Source organism: Leptidea sinapis, chromosome 21 (genome assembly GCF_905404315.1).
Source record: "Leptidea sinapis chromosome 21, ilLepSina1.1, whole genome shotgun sequence".
Classification (NCBI taxonomy): Eukaryota; Metazoa; Arthropoda; class Insecta; order Lepidoptera; family Pieridae; genus Leptidea; species Leptidea sinapis.
In genome coordinates this window covers 8,221,677-8,238,780 of record NC_066285.1, presented here as the reverse complement: position 1 = coordinate 8,238,780, position 17,104 = coordinate 8,221,677, and the positions used below count along the sequence as shown (strand labels likewise).

The following is a 17,104-nucleotide window of genomic DNA, read 5'->3' as shown; positions in this document are numbered from 1 at the left end:
AAGGTTTAAATCAAATTTAACGTTAACAGTAACGCTGACGTTAACATAGACTGAGGAATGTGTTACACCATCGTATTCCTTTGCAGTTAAAAAGTGAAATAACAAGTCAATATCGACTATTTGTTTGAAACTTTTAACAGGTCGCTATTTAACATTAACAATAACTTTGACAGGCGAATATTGGACGCAGCCTAGCGAAACTCTCTAAGAAAAAAGCGATTCACTCAGATTGTATGAAACGTACAGTCATTGATAGATGACAGCTATAATCTTATAAAAAACGAAGATAGCTGAAATCCACCACGTTTAAACCAACTGTTCGATTTCAAAATTAGCCGGATTATACTTCGTGGCCAAACGCAATACTGTAATTACTACTATTTCGAACGACTGCACGTCTCATACTTAACCAAATTTAAATTTTTACTAAGGCAGTCCCGCTTCTTATTACGTAGTATTTACATCCTCTTTGAATGGACGGTAGCGGTTAATAGTTAAAGTTATGACGTCATCTAAAAATTGTGAAATGGTGCAAAAAAAATTTTTCACTTAACCAGTACTTTAACATGGTTGTTATTGTTAAAGTTTGTTGGTGCAACAGGTTTGTTGGTGTATAGCTGATCTGAGCGAATGAAAGCGTAGTAATACACCTACATAATAATAATATAATAATATTGACACACTTTTACACAAATTATCTTGCCCCAAACTAGGCATGGCCTGTACTATGGGAACAAGATAACGACATATTTAATACAATATACTTACTTAAACTTACATAAATACATATAAACATCCATGACTTGGAAACAAACATCCATTTTCATCATATAAATGATTGCACCTACCGGGATTCGAACCCGGGACCTCTAGCTTAGTAGTCAGGGTCGCTAACCATTCGGCTATAATAAAGTCTTACTTCAATATTAGAAACATTTTTTACCGCTAAACAAGGTAAATAAAATCAAAACTTGCGGGTAACAAACCAAGAATCTTCGTATGGAATATGCGACGAATTTGTTTAGAATTTAGCCCGAAGTGCAAACATTGGGAGGCTCCTTTGCACAGGATGCTGGCTAGATTATGGGTACCTTAACGGCGCCTATTTCTGCCGTGAAGCAGTATTGTGTAAGCATTACTGTATTTCGGTCAGAAGGGCGCCGTAGCCAGTGAAATTACTGGGCAAATGAGACTTAACATCTTATGTCTCAAGGTGACGAGCACAGTTGTAGTGCTGCTCTGAATTTTTGGGGATTTTCAGGAATCCTGAGCGGCACTGCATTGTAATGAGCAGGGCGCATCAATTACCATCAGCTGACCGTACTGCTCGTCTCGTCCCTTATTTTCATAAAAAAAAAACATTGTGGCAAAATAAATTATCGCTCACATGTAGCGTGTGGCTCTCTCTGGTGAGAAACTTTTATACGCCTAAAGCTATTCGAGAATAATGACAACACGGTCTACTGCCTATCGGTTGGCTTCCTATTATTGATGTGATAACTTCTTTAGCCGCATTGGACACTTTTTGCTAGGGGAAAATCTTATGGGTTCGCATCACCGACATGCTCACGACTGGCGCACGGATAAATAAACAATTAAAAAATATATATAATACTAGCTGACCCAGCAAACGTTGTATTGCCGATATTAAAATCGCGATACAACAGTAACTGTTGATCGTAGATGGGTGAAATTTTAAGTTGTATATATTTTCATTTTAATGCTGAATCATAAACAAAGAAATTAAAAAAAATGTCAAAAAAAATTAAAAAAAAATCGTGTGGACCAGCCTTAACATTTAGGGGGATGAAAAATAGATGTTGTCTCAGACCTACCCAATATGAACTCAAAATTTCATGAGAATCGGTCAAGCCGTTTCGGAGGAGTTCTAAGTTTAACACCATGACACGAGAATTTTATATATTAGAGATAATATATAATTAGACACTTTTTGGATAGGAGAAATCTCGTGAGTTCGCGTCACCGAAATGCTTATATCAGTATACCTGTAGTTATACAGCTGACGTATTGTGCAACATTAGTGCTGTGTATCTTAAGTGAAACTGAATGGATTTAGTGAAAAGTTCAATGTGTATATACTGTTCATTGTTGAAATAGTAGTGTTTGATTAATATATTATTGAAAATAAGTTTTAAAAATAAATTTAAACTACTAACTTAATGGCAGTCTCTACAACTGGATTCTTTTTTCATTTTCTTGCCTTACTTTCAAGTATATATGTATTTTTTTTTATAATTCCATGTGAACGAAGTCGTTTTCGTTGTTTGTTGGACAAGGCCTTATACAACAGTAATCAAGTTCGCTACACAAATCTTACCAATGAGTGGTCCGATGGCCACCACAAACACTCCCTTGCTGACCATGTGTAACCCAAACGCCGCCGGCAGCTTCTCGAGCGGGCAGTACTCGGATATCGTCAGCGTGAAGTTACTCAGGCACATCCCTCTGAAGAAACCGCATATCGACAACCAGATCATCAGCGGCACCCATTCTGACTGCTCAGCAAGCACTGCATATAAAATGTTTCATTGCACTTTCATAGATCATAAAGAGTCAAGTTAGGCATAGCTAGCAATATGCCAGACAATATATTAAATTACATCTATAACTCGCAGTAAGAAGGTTAATCCAGTGATATTTATTCAAACCGAAAAAGTGACAAACCAACCACTTTATTCATCTGATAGTAAGTATAACGCCAATTACTTAATTTTAAACCCAAGAATATAGCTACGTACCGTACGTACTATAGTTATACTAGCTGACACGACAGACGCTGTTCTGTGCATAATAAATAAAATACTGTTTTTTTATGAATTTGTGTAATAATAAAATCGTTTCACAGCAGAACTGTCAAACCGTGCGTTTATAAATTCTCTCATAGAAAATATGTCCATACAAAACAATTATTGGAAATAAATATATTATCCCAAATGGAAATAAAAATTATCCTATCTCTCAAGTTGCACTAAACTGCACTCCATGAAGTAATCCCCATTAAAATTCTTCATTAGTGGACAAACTAATGAAGGATTTTAATGGGAAATTAAAATTCATATATATTAAAATAATAGCGGTTCATAGCTGTCCTACAAGGAATATAACTATGATATTATGAGCACAATATATTAATCTTTTAATCTAGTGATAATTTGCATAGCTTGTTATCAATTTTAAATAAAACGGCTATTTCTATTTTTCTTTCTCAATATCATCACTGCCTAAACTAACAATGTTAAACAATGTTATAGAAGTTTTTCAGCTAATTGACAAAAAACTTTTTAACAAAAACCAACCGAAATCAAAAGCACAATTCCAAAACAATAGATATAATGTGCACTAAAAAGTATAAAAATAATTGCGTATTTTTATACAATCAAATTAATTCAACTAATTCTAGTTACGATTATTGTTATTTTTGGAATCGGTGTCCTTCCGCGACCCGCTCTCGCCTCCTCACGACTCAAGCACATCTCACCTATAACTATGTATGTAGTAACAAACCTATCTTGGATGACACCAACTCCAAAAATTTGTTAGATATTTGGAATTGAATAGAATAAAATTTTATTGATAACAAACCACCAACACACAATAAATAACAAACTAGAATGAGTAACAAATTCTTAGAACTAACTAATAAAACGAATTAAATAATACAATTTATTGCTAAAAACGAAAAAGGTATTGGGAAAATGGAGCTTACTCAGTAATAAACTACACTGGCGTGGCGCCAATGTAGCACTGCTTTTCAGCAGCCCCAACATTATTGAGTCCTGGACTAGCAGCGACTAGTAATTATTTGAATTATAGTTATGAATATAATTCAATAGAAGTTAAAATCAGTTAATAACGGCAGTATAGATATTTTTTTTTTATTTTAAATCTTAAAAAAAAAAGAAAATGAACTTATAAAGAAAATCTTAATGTACGGTTGAAAAATACAAAAATATCTGGTTATTTATTGAATATGCAATTTCGAAAAGGGCACATGTCGCATTTTTTGCCTAATAGGTTTTTTTGTATAAATGTGATGTAAATGCTTGCCTTCATCCATTATTATCGAAAAGAGCACATCTCTGGTATTCTTTCGACTAGCAACGTCATGGTCAGTACAGAAACAATTTCGAAAAGGTCACACAACCCAGAGATGTGCCCTTTTCGAACTTATTGAATCAAAAATACGAACGTTGAAGCAAAATATATCTGTCTCTTTCTTTAGTATGATATGTAATACAAGTAAATATTGCATCAGTCATTGTATTGACAGTGGTTAGTTAACACGTCACTAGTCACGTGACATTATAAGCGCACACAATGAGTTTATTATAAATAAATGTTCATAAAATATTATTAAATTTACGCTAAACTTAAACTTAGTAAGCTGTTTAATTTTAATTTTGTTCCATACCTGACCTCGTTGCAGCCAAAAAGAAGGCAGATACAAAAAATATCATTTTCTTAGAGATGGTCGTTCTGTCAAAGATAGGTGGCAGCACCAGTCGCACGGCAATGTCCGTAATGGCCGTCATTGAGAGGCAAAACGCCGTGTCATTCATATTATATCCTGTTAATAGAAAAAAAAAATGAAAATAATATATTACTTTTCTATATAACTTTATTTATTTTACGAGCATTCATTGAATTAAATTTAGTTGAGGATGGATGCTCGGAGCTGACTGACTGGGTGGATGAGAGTGGAATAGAGGAAATGTATAGGATCCTGAGTAAGATGGATGAGTATTGCACTGTAAGCAATGTCACCTACAGATAAAAGGTATAACAGCTCGCAGGATTCGCAATGGCCACAGGGGCTTGCCTTCCAAATAGGTATGTAGACAGTTCCAACCTTAATAAGAACCTAAATTAATATATACCACTAGTATTAAAGTTAATTTAGTTCCGTTATTCTATAACTAATGCGCTAAGAAACGCGCTAACATTGAAATGGCAATGGGCTGGCCACATTGCACGCTACACAGACAGAAGGTGGACAATAGAGACCACCAAATGGAAAGGACCAACAGGTAAAAGAAGCACTGGTAGACCAAAGCAGCGATGGGCAGATGACATCGTGAAGGCGGTGGGGAGAAACTGGATCGATCAGGGCAAGGATGGGGAAAAATGGAAAAAGTTGGGGGAGGTCTATACCCAAAATGGGGTCCATAACCAAAATTATATAATAAAAATATTTAATTTGGACAACCTGTGATAGTAAACTAAGGGTTATGGAATAAATGGCTTGTTATTATTATTCTATAACCTAAATTTCTATTGAACATCCACCCAGTTAGTTTTAGCTTTTAAAACCACAAAATTGACATGTTGCGAGTAAATTACAACGTCATCCTCTGCGCTATATATGTGCAATTTCTAAATATTATATTACACACTTGTAGGAACTTGTACGTGCAAACCTTGCTAAAAGTCTTGGTCAGGTAAAGTTTTATTTTACATCTCAGTCCATCTCAATTATGAGTAGGTACCGTACTTTAGTCGTTTTTAGTTATATATAGCTGGTTACTTTTAATTAGTTAATATTTTGATGTATATTCTTTTTGTTTCACTCAAGAACAAACAATAATGAATAAATAATGCAAATTGTAAACTGATCTGTGATCACATATTATTACTATAATGTTTCGAACTCAGATTGACATTTAACAGAGTTGTCAACTAAGAAACTTCAGAAATTGACAACTCAACTTGTTTACTCAGTCTACGCATTAGTTACTATATAATAATTATCTTTAAGGCGACGTCACCAAATGGCCCAACGGAATACCAGCGCTGGTTTTCAAACCAGCAAATATGCTGAGTTGGGACCACTTTGTGACGTATAGAAAATAATATTTCTCAATTTTGTTTTATGTTTTATTGTACTATCGTCATGAATAAACTTTTTCTTTCTTTCTTTTTTCTTTCTAAAAAAGTAATGCACGCCCCTGAATAGCCATTGAATGAACAACAAGAAATAGTTAAAAATCACCAATGAAATGCTATTAGGTATAGAGCGCTTTTTTCCCACCAATCAGCACTGCACAAGCACTATTTGTTTCATTATTCAGGATATTATTAGCTACTCATTACACCAGTGGGACGCTCCTTTGCGCAGGATGCCGGCTAGATTACGGGTACCACAACGGCGCCTATTTCTGCCGTGATACAGTAATGTGTAAGCATTATTGTGTTTCGGTCTGAAGGGCGCCGTAAGTAGTGAAATTACTGGGTGTTAAGGCTTCAGCCGTCAATTAAATAAATTTTAACTGTTTTTTGTTGTAAGTTTAAAAAAAAATTACTTGTCATTCCGCACATGCTCTCTTTTTGACCTTGTATCGAGTGTAACATCATTTTTGTAAAATTAATTATAACACAATTATTAACAAGAAGATTTGAGTTTCATTTGGCTCCTTTTATGCAAACTACAAGACACTGGGCAAATGGGACTTAACATCTTATGTCTCAAAGTGACGGGCTCAATTGTAGTGTCGCTTAGAATTTTTCGGGTTTTTCAATAATCCTGAGCGGCTCTGCATTGTAATGGGCAGTGCGTATCAATTACCATTAAAATATGAACGTCCTGCTCGTCTCATCCCTTATTGTCATAAAAAAAGAAACCTTAATGGCACAAAATTTTTGGGACCAGGAGGTTAGGTAACCCTTACCATCAGGAACATCTTGCTAGTGCAAAAGGTTGCAAAATATAAACATGGTTTTAAATATTTAATTAAATTGTAATCTTTGTTAATAATTTAGATAAAGTTTTGAACGCTGTCAAAGACGCTGTTGTTCATATTTGTTCAATGTTTCAAATGAGTTTGACGTTTGACGTTTTCCGTCACAAAATCAATATAAATGGGAGGAAACGACAAACTCATGGGCAAGTAAGTAAGTAAAAATTTTAATTTAGCTTAGTATGAAACGTGCAGTGATTTGACGTAAGTTTGAAATAGTAGTAATTACAGTAGTAGCGATTGGCCACGAAGTTTAATACGGCTAAGTTTGAAAGCGAACAGTTGTTTAAAACGTAGTGGATTTCAGCTATCTCCGTTTTTTATAAGATTATAGCCGTCATCTGTCAGTCTATCAATGACTGCACGTTTCATACAATCGAGTGAATTGGTGTATCGACTAATTACAGTAGTCGCGATTGGCCACGAAGTATAATCCGGCTGGGTTTGAAAGCGAACAGTTGCTTAAAACGTAGTGGATTTCAGATATCTCCGTTTTTTATAAGATTATAGCCGTCATCTGTCAGTCTATCAATGACTGCACGTTTCATACAATCGAGTGAATTGGTGTATCGACTAATTACAGTAGTCGCGATTGGCCACGAAGTATAATCCGGCTGGGTTTGAAAGCGAACAGTTGCTTAAAACGTAGTGGATTTCAGATATCTCCGTTTTTTATAAGATTATAGCCGTCATCTGTCAGTCTATCAATGACTGCACGTTTCATACAATCGAGTGAATTGGTGTATCGACTAATTACAGTAGTCGCGATTGGCCACGAAGTATAATCCGGCTGGGTTTGAAAGCGAACAGTTGCTTAAAACGTAGTGGATTTCAGATATCTCCGTTTTTTATAAGATTATAGCCGTCATCTGTCAGTCTATCAATGACTGCACGTTTCATACAATCGAGTATATCGGTGTATCGACTAATTACAGTAGTCGCGATTGGCCACGAAGTATAATCCGGCTAAGTTTGAAAGCGAACAGTTGCTTAAAACGTAGTGGATTTCAGATATCTCCGTTTTTTATAAGATTATAGCCGTCATCTGTCAGTCTATCAATGACTGCACGTTTCATACAATCGAGTGAATCGGTGTATCGACTAATTACAGTAGTCGCGATTGGCCACGAAATATAATCCGGCTAGGTTTGAAAGCGAACAGTTGCTTATAACGTAGTTTTCCATCACAAAATTAATATAAAAAGGAGGAAACGACAAACGCACGGTGCAGTTGGTGCTGATCAGTCTGCTTGATTTAAGCTTAAATTACAATGAACGGAGAATGTACAATTGTTTTACCTATATAAGTATTAATCTAGTTTACCAGTTATATTATGCATTAAACTTATACCACACAAGGAGTGTTAATTATTAAACCAATTTTATACTAGTTACATAACAGAAAAAAAAGGGTGTGTGTATACAAGAAGTTATACTTCTTTGGCCTAACAAACCAAAAATTTGTTTTTTTTGCAAACGTTTGTAAAAATAACAATATTGTAAAAATTTTGCAATGATGGCTTTGACATTTAATTATTAAATAACGAATACGGCTGAACGGTCTTGAACCCTTTGCCTATCCTAATAATGGACGAAGAAACCAAAAAAAAAAAATAACGAATGTCGCATACGTCAGAAAATTTTAGGAACCAACTTCACCCCGTTACTTTTGTGTTACAGTGATGCGCGCGCAGCTTAAAATTTCACTCTCATTTTTTTCATAACGCGCCTAAAGAAGTATAACTTCTAAAATGCACGATCGGTCAATAAACCCGTTGGATATAAATAAAAAAAACAAATAAACAAACCTAAACTCCTAATAAAGAAAGGCGTCAACATCCTAAATTGTAACTCGCCGCTCCAAAACAGGGAGAGACCAAGTAAAAGATTCAAAAACGACCAGTCCTTCAGCAGGTCCAGGTCCATTAATGCTATAAATTTTCTAATGCAACCCTGTTTCTTCTCTTCATGTGCTTCCGATTTCTTTATCGTCTTCATCTGCAAAGCCCCTTCATCGGCTGTCTAAAACCAACAAAGCATAATAAAAATTATATACACCTGATTGATTTTAAAACTTTAGAAAAACCTTCGGCTAACAAAAATCACAAATTAATAAATTTAAAAAAAGTTTAAAAGGCTTTTTTTTTTTCTTTTATTTGGAAAACAAACAGCTATACATTTTACATAGTTTAAGCCTTAATTTAGATTGACACAATAAGCCAGCAAAGTTTTCCAAAACGTGTAGATCCATAATTACTCGATCGGGTACAACTCAGCGCGCATACAACACTAATATTATAGATAAAGGTAAAGGTAAGGTTTTGCAGCTGCAATTTCCTGATTTCAGATTCAAACCTCCAGTACTAGTGAAAGAATATATCAATATGTTGGTATTTATTGTTATACCTATCGCGTGAACTGTGGAGAAATTTATTTCTGCAGTAGTTACGATTTACTTGTGAAAGATGAAATGTGTACTGCAACCGACAATTTTGCTTTAAAGGTTTTATAGTTGGGCCGTATATTTAAGTTTTTTCAATAAACAAGGACTATCAAAAACAACCCATTGACTAATTAATATAAAATATTTGATCCGTATGTTCTCGTCTTAATTCTAAGGAAGTGGAGGATAGGTTAAAAAGAAATATAAAAATAGCAAATACATTACGCATATGTTCAATTAATATTAACTCTTTCATAATTTTTTACGTACATTACCGATTCAATGTTATTATTGTTAGGTTTTTAGATTACTAGCTCTATGCAAAGCTCAAATGTTTGGCATTGGGCATGTTTGAAGTACTGTTCTCGTCTCTTGTCTGTCACACCCAAATATCAGCCCGAACTATTTCATCATCAGCCGGAAGTCGTCCACTGCTGGACAAAGATCCCCAAAGAACTCTACGACGATCGGTCCTGCGCTATCCTCATCCAACGTATTCCGGTGATCTTGACCAGATCGTCGTAGAGTTCTTTTTGGGGGACCTACCAACACTGGTTCTTCCAGTAGGAGGAGATGGGGTGGTGTTACTCTGGTGCGACACCACTTATACCAAACTATTGAACCGCGTGCAACACAGGGCTTCTAAAATTATCAGGGATCCAGTGCTCTATGAATGACTTGATCACTTGGCCTTCCTCGACACAGCAGTTTTCAAGGAATTATTATCAAGGTGGAATATGCTTCTTTGAGCGATATTTACGCTTCTGTGATTCTTGTGGTCTCGTAGGAGAATGTGGGCGGCGGTGATCATTTAACAGACTTCACTTCCAAAGATTTTAAACTCCCACCCGAATCAAACTGGCAAAACCGTTAAACTTTGTACATCTAAACTCTAAAGTCACCTAGTGGCTGGGGGCTAAATTCATTAATACATCTAGGGCCATCTAGCCGTGGCAAACTGCATAGGTAGACAACAGAAAATAACAAAGTCTAAAACCAAAGAAAAATCTCGTGTCGCGGTGTTTGTAGTTAAATTACTCCTGTGCATATTCGGTAGGTCTGAGAATCGAACATCTATTTTTCATCCCCCAAAATGTTAAGGATAGTCCACCCCGAACTTTTTTTTTGACATTCTTTTTTTTATTTTTATTTTAATATGTTTCAGCATTGAAAAATACATACAAATTCAAATTTTCGCCCTTCTACAATCTACAACAATTTTTATATCGCGATTATTATATTATTCTGTTCCATCCAAACCAAAACAAAACCGCTACATGAATGAATGGCAATCGAATGCAATAATTGTAGTAAGTACGATATATTTGGTATGTCTGAGAATCGATTGCATCTATTTTTATACCCCAACAATTTTAATTCTTGAATTTTTTTTATTACTTTATAATATGGCAATAGAACGTTTGCTGGGTCAGCTAGTATTTTTATAAAAATGACTCACATCAAGATATAACTGGAGATAGCTGCCAGTGAAGTCCATATTTGATATATTCGATATCACAGACACTTTCCTCTTCCTGGCTGCCTCACTGAGACTTCCGCTGGACTTGACCATTGGCATCGCAGCCAGAGACGCGGCCGTTGTCAATCCATAATTGATCTTCGACCTCTCGAACTCCGGCAATGGCTTATCGCAGGTCTTCGCCCGCGGGAGACCAACAGTTCGCACGGATGGATGGTTCATGTTGTTATGCGACCTTTGGGATGTGAGCTTCGGCATCGGATGGGTGACAAGAGGGTTGATTTCGAATTTATCCTCTTGCTCTTCGTCGCTTTCATGAATACATTCCATTTCCTGAAACGAGAAGATTACCTGTGAAATGTGTCAAACTCAAATTCAAATGTGTTTGATATAAAATGGACTGCGCTCTGGGCTAGACTCGAAGTCTGGGCTCAAAAAGTGGATTATCCAAACGTTATGAATTATCATGAGTGTTAATTCTGTAGAGATTTTTCCTTTAATCAATTCGACACGTGATTCGCCTCTACTTGAGCCATCCGATGGAGATGTTGACTCGACGAATTCTCCAAGTAGACTGATCTCACGAATCTAAGTGTAATAAATATGAAGAAATAATAAGTCACAACATTTGGATAATTATGGAATTTCGCACAGTAACGCCTAATTAAAAAAATAGTCTGAATTGTATTTATGGTTGCACAAAGCGGTAGAAAATTCTTACTTAATTATTGATCTCTAAATGCCATTATAAATATTATTCAACCGACTAAAATTGTTACATAAAATATGTAAATTTTACTGACTAACACCACACTAAAACCACTATCATTAAAATCTGGGTGAGTGTTAACTGAAACACACGCCGCAGTTATGAGGAAATTTATAGACACAACTCAATGATAGTAACTTCCTTCTGCTAATATTACAATGCCTTTCATGTTACACCTAAGCACACTTAAGTGATTTAATGCGCAACTTACGTTACATTTTAGGTGTTTAGCGAAATGAACAAACTTAAAGCGTTGAACCTATTCGTAGTCCGAATAAAAGTAAATATTCTTTTAGGAATCGTATATATTTATAAAAATATATCAAGAAAATAAAGAAAAGTTTGCCACTTACTTTTATAGGCTGCAGTTCACAATCGACCGGCTCATCTTTGAGATGCCTCTTAACCGGTTGCAGTAAGGTTGATCCCAGCACAGCATGGAAAGCCAACGCACCCAGTATGACAACCGTCCAACGGAAGCCATACTCCCCTAACAGTAACCTTACTAGCTGAGGCATGACCATCAATCCAAACCCTGTCCCCGCCATCGATAGCCCAACGGCCTGACCACGTTTCTTCGAAAAATAATGATTCAATGAGACGAACGATGACGCTGATGCCAGTCCTACGCCGAAACCTGAAACGAAAACGTTACATTGAATTTAAGTTCAGACCAGTGGGAGGCTCCTTTGCACAGGATGCCGGCTTGATTATAGGTAACACAACGGCGCCTCTTTCTGACGAGTAATGTGTAAACATTACTGTGATTCGGTCTGAAGGGCGCCGTAGCTAGTGATTACTGGGCAAATGAGACTTAACATCTTATGTCTCAAGGTGACGAGAGAATTCAGAATGCTGAGCGGCACTGCATTGTAATGGTTAGGGCGTATCAATTACCATCAGCTGAACGTCCTGCTCGTCTCGTTCCTTATTTTCATAAAAAAAGTCAAAGTCGAATAAACTTTATTCAAATAGGCTGAAACTAAACGCTTTTGACTTGTCACTACAAATATGTCTTTTAAATTACTGAATTAACATATGTTCGTGAAAAGTAGAGCTCGTGAGAAGAACATAATATAAGAAACTCCACGGCCACTCTTTTCAATCAAATAGAGAATTTTACAATGACTGTAATATACATAACAAATAAGTTAGCAAGGTGCTGCATCCAATATATGAGTCGTGATTAAATAATATAAATGATTTCATAAAACTCATTGTTTGTGTAAGGAACGAAGGTGTGTTTCGTAAACATGATGGTATATTATAATTAGGCCCATTAAGTACAAACTCCTCTCTCACTCATCTCATTGTTGTGTTCTTATACAATTTTCAACGGAAGTTCGTTACAATTTCCCGACTGTTATATTATATTATTGTGTTCTTATTAAAAAGAACATGCAATCATACAAACTTTCCATAGAAGTAAGCTTAAAGCATTAAAAAAACTATTTGTGAGTAACAAATATTGCGGGACTTACTCTCTTGTAACACCAAACTTTTACTGTCTCTGGAGGAGGACCTTTGAGCGTCGAATATCATCATCATCATCAGCCGGAAGACGTCCACTGCTGGACAAAGGCCTCCCCCAAAGATTTCCACGACGATCGGTCCTACGCTGCCGTCATCCAACCTCCAGATCGTCGATCTATCTTGTGGGGGGCCTACCAACACAGCGTTTTCCGGTATGTGGTCGCCATTCGTGGACTTTTCTAACCCACGGGCCCTCTGTCCGTCGAATTATGAGCCATGCCCACTGTGCCACTTCAGTTTCATAATCATTTGGATTGTCGGTAACTTTAATTATTCTCCTACGGATCTCCTCATTTCTAATTCGATCTCGCGGGGAAACTCCGAGTATAGCCCTCTCCATTGCCCTCTGAGCGACCATGAGCATTCTCATAAGGACCATAGTTAGCGACCACGTCTGCGTACCGTAAGTCATCACTGGCAACACACAAACCTACGTCTTCAGACACTGTGGTATTTGGGACGAGAAGATTTTACGGAGCTACCCCAGGCGATAGGGGTCGTCTAATATAGAAACATGTTATGAATTCTTTAATCTAAAACATATCGGTAGCTACGTGGCGGGCGGGCATCGAACCGGGGGCTCGAATTTAGATGGTATTTTAATATAACAATACAAACACTATTTTAAACTTTTACGAATATATTAAGATCACAATTTATTCATAGGATAGACTGTTAATAAAATGACAAATTTGGTCATTTATTTTCAAAGAAACAAACATAACTTCCCACACAAATAATATTCATATTGTAAAGCCCCTGACATCAATACAAACATAATAATATGATGAGGTGAATACTGTATGACTCAGGTATTACAAAATCGTTGAACCGAACATTGGAAAACAGGAAAAAAGGAAGGAGAATATTTATGTGACGCGATACGTTGAACGTACGAGTCTTTGTTGTTAAACAAAGAGAGCGCAACGCTAAAATCAGTAATACTGAATTCGACTTTATTTGAAGCAAATACCAATAAATAGAACATGCATTAATCTGCTATAAAAGCGATAATCTGCTAAATACAAGGTGGGCCAAAAGAAATCACCCTATTGGAAGATGCTCTCATTTTTGCAAATGGCCGCAAATGTCAAATCTATTTTGACATTTATGGACTAGACAGATGCAGAATTAAGTCAACAAGCCATGGAGCAGTACACTCCCCAAGAACGTGGAATAATTGTGTCTATTTTTTTGCGTAACAATTCGTCTGTAGTGTTGGCGCAGCGCGAATTCCGTCGCCGATTCCCCGGCCGTCTGACAACGACTGCGCAAGCACTGCGCCGTTTGGCCACGAACCTTGAAGAGTATGGGACCACACGAGACGTTGCCAAGAGTGGGCGGCCCCGGAGCGCCCGTTCTGCCGAGAATATCACCGCTGTTGCCGAGGATGTCGTGCAGTCGCCGGAAAAATCGACCAGACGCCGTGCCACGCAATTCGCCATCAGCCGGACGTCCCTAAAGCGAATTTTGGTCAAAGACCTGCGCATGTTCCCGTACAAAGTCCAGTCCTTGCATCAGCTGCTGCCTGCCGACCGCCAAAGCTGCGTAACCTACGCCCAATCCAGCCTCAATCACGAAGAAGAAGTGGACGATTTTCGACCAAAATCATAATGAGCGATGAGGCTCATTTCCACCTCCGCGTGTACGTGAACAAGCAAAATTATCGCTTCAGGAGCACCGAAAATCCACGAGTGATGTACGAGGAGCCATTACACCCGCTCAAAGTGACTGCATGGTGAGCTGTGCACGCTGGAGGAGTCAAAAGGCCATTTTTTTCGAGAACGCCGCTAGCCAAACGACAACAGTGGACGGTGCGCGCTATAGGGCCATGTTGACCGAGTTTTTTCTGCTGCAATTGGACGAATTAGGACTGCAGGACATGTGGTTCCAACAGGACGGAGCAACGGTACACACTGCGCGAGCCATAACCGATATTCTGAAGGCGGTGTTCCCGGGTCGGCTCACCTCTCGTTTTGGCGATTTGCACTGGCCCGCAAGATCACCCGATTTAACCGTTTCAGACTTTTTTTGTGGGGTTTTGAAGTCTCGTGTTATCGTGAACAAGCCCGATACTCTGGAAGCCCTCAAGGACAACATTTGACACGAGTGCGAGAATCTATCGCACGAAGTTCTCGCTGAAATCATGAAAAATACTGTAAAACGAGCCCATTTGGCAATCAATTTTGACGGCGCCCATTTGGCCGATATCATCTTCTCGACTTGACCACTACAATTGTAAAGGTTCAAATAAACATAATCAAAAAACAGAATCGATTAAAGGCATAAAAGGCATTTATTTTCTCAAAATTGATTCCTTAAGAATTCTTTTTGATGTCATTTCTAATAACTTCTAGATACCGCTTCGGAAACAAATGGCGCTCTGAGAGAGAAAAAGTGGCGCAAGAAACTCACCCAGCATTCTTTTTTTTGAGCTGTCTACAATAGAAATATACAATATTGTACAGTCATTTCTATCGCTATAAAATAATCACAATCTAGTCCCAGGCTCTCCGATCATTTAGATATTCAGCAGTGGAGTAATAGGATTTACGACAGAGACATTTTTTATAAAACATTTAAATTTATTTATAGATAATGCCTGAACAGTGGCTGGGACTTTATTATAGAAGTGTATACAATTACCCTTAAAGCTATTATGTATCTTATGAAGCCTACTAGAATAAGTTACAAGCAATCCCTCATTTCTAGTGTTATAATAATGAAAATCATTATTAAGAGCAAAATATATTGCATTGGTTGCCACATAGACAAATCACGTCGTATAAAAACAAAGCCGTAATATGGGAGATGCCACAACTTACACCATAATACGCTTCCACTGATATATCTATACATTGCCTCATTTACTCCAGTTGTTTAAAATATTCTTGGTCAATAAGCAGCAATGTAAAACTTTTATTCAGTTGAGATTTGATTCGGCCAGTGACAGTTGACACACGACTTAGGAGAAAAGTGTGTTTACATTGTCTTTAAGCACACTTTTGCAGTTTTTTTTTATGAAAAGAAGGGACTAGACGAGCAGGACGGGCAGCTGATGGTAATTGATACGTCCTGCTCATTACAATGCAGTGCCGCTCATAATTCTTGCAAAACCCCAAAAATTCTGAGCGGCACTACAACTGCGCTCGTCACCTTGAGGCATAAGATGTTAAGTCTCATTTGTCCAGTTATCACTAGCTACGGCGCCCTTTAGACCGAAACACAGTAATGTTTACACATTACTGCTTCACGGCAGAAATAGGCGCTGTTGTGGTACCCATAATCTGGCCCTCAGATCTGTATCCGTCCCGGTGTCTTTTGTTCCTCTGTTGCGCGTAGCAAGTATCAGTATTATTTTATAAATATGTTTTAGGTATATTGTCAAAGCCGCGATATTATAATTTCACTAGTGATATTATAATAAAACGGTAGATTATCAATCGACTTCATTTCTTACAATTTAAAGGACTGGTTTTAGCGACATTGCAATGTCACGGGTGTATATTATAACGAATTTAGGTATATTACAAATTATTTTAGCAGTGTGAGACGTCGAGTGTTCTGATCAGTGGCGGATTTACAGATTTGCCACCCGCAGGCTATTAAATTTTTGCCGCCTCAAAATTTTGATATCTTAGTCCACAAAATCATATCAATTTTCTATCAATAAATTTCCAACTTTATCAACTTTTCCCGTTTGGTTAGTATCATTGAGAACTATGGTACCGTGTTAGATCATTAATTTTTATAATAACGCAATAGCGATTCGATATTATTTCAGGGGTTAACACATTTCTCGTTGTCATAGATAGACTCATATCGGATTTAACGAGAAATTGTTATTTTAATTAATAAAGCGTTTAGCAATTGTTTATGTAGAGATATTTATTATTTAGCATTGTTTATAGGACTATATTTAGATTTTTGTGAAATATTTTATTTCTCTCCAATTTTCGAAAATCGTATTTTGTGTATATATATATATATATTCTTTTTTCAATTTGTAAATCGAAATAAAAAATTATGAACTAAATTTGCCGCTCCTTAAAATTTGCCGCCCTAGGCTCCAGCCTACTCAGCCTGCTGGTAAATCCGCCACTAGTTCTGATTGGTAATTTTTT

At 37.0% G+C, this 17,104-nt stretch overlaps 1 protein-coding gene across 1 annotated transcript in view; it reads right to left on the bottom strand.

The window, feature by feature from the left end:
• The window catches only part of LOC126970452 (uncharacterized), a 67,342-nt gene that overhangs the window by 7,865 nt on the left and 42,373 nt on the right, over positions 1 to 17,104 (bottom strand). Inside the window, exons 4-8 of the mRNA XM_050816348.1 lie at positions 11,801 to 12,084; positions 10,658 to 11,011; positions 8,564 to 8,777; positions 4,433 to 4,588; positions 2,339 to 2,530 (exon numbers count right to left, since the gene is read on the bottom strand). Coding sequence (XP_050672305.1) covers positions 2,339 to 2,530; positions 4,433 to 4,588; positions 8,564 to 8,777; positions 10,658 to 11,011; positions 11,801 to 12,084 — 1,200 coding nt within the window. The remainder of the gene's footprint in view (positions 1 to 2,338; positions 2,531 to 4,432; positions 4,589 to 8,563; positions 8,778 to 10,657; positions 11,012 to 11,800; positions 12,085 to 17,104) is intronic.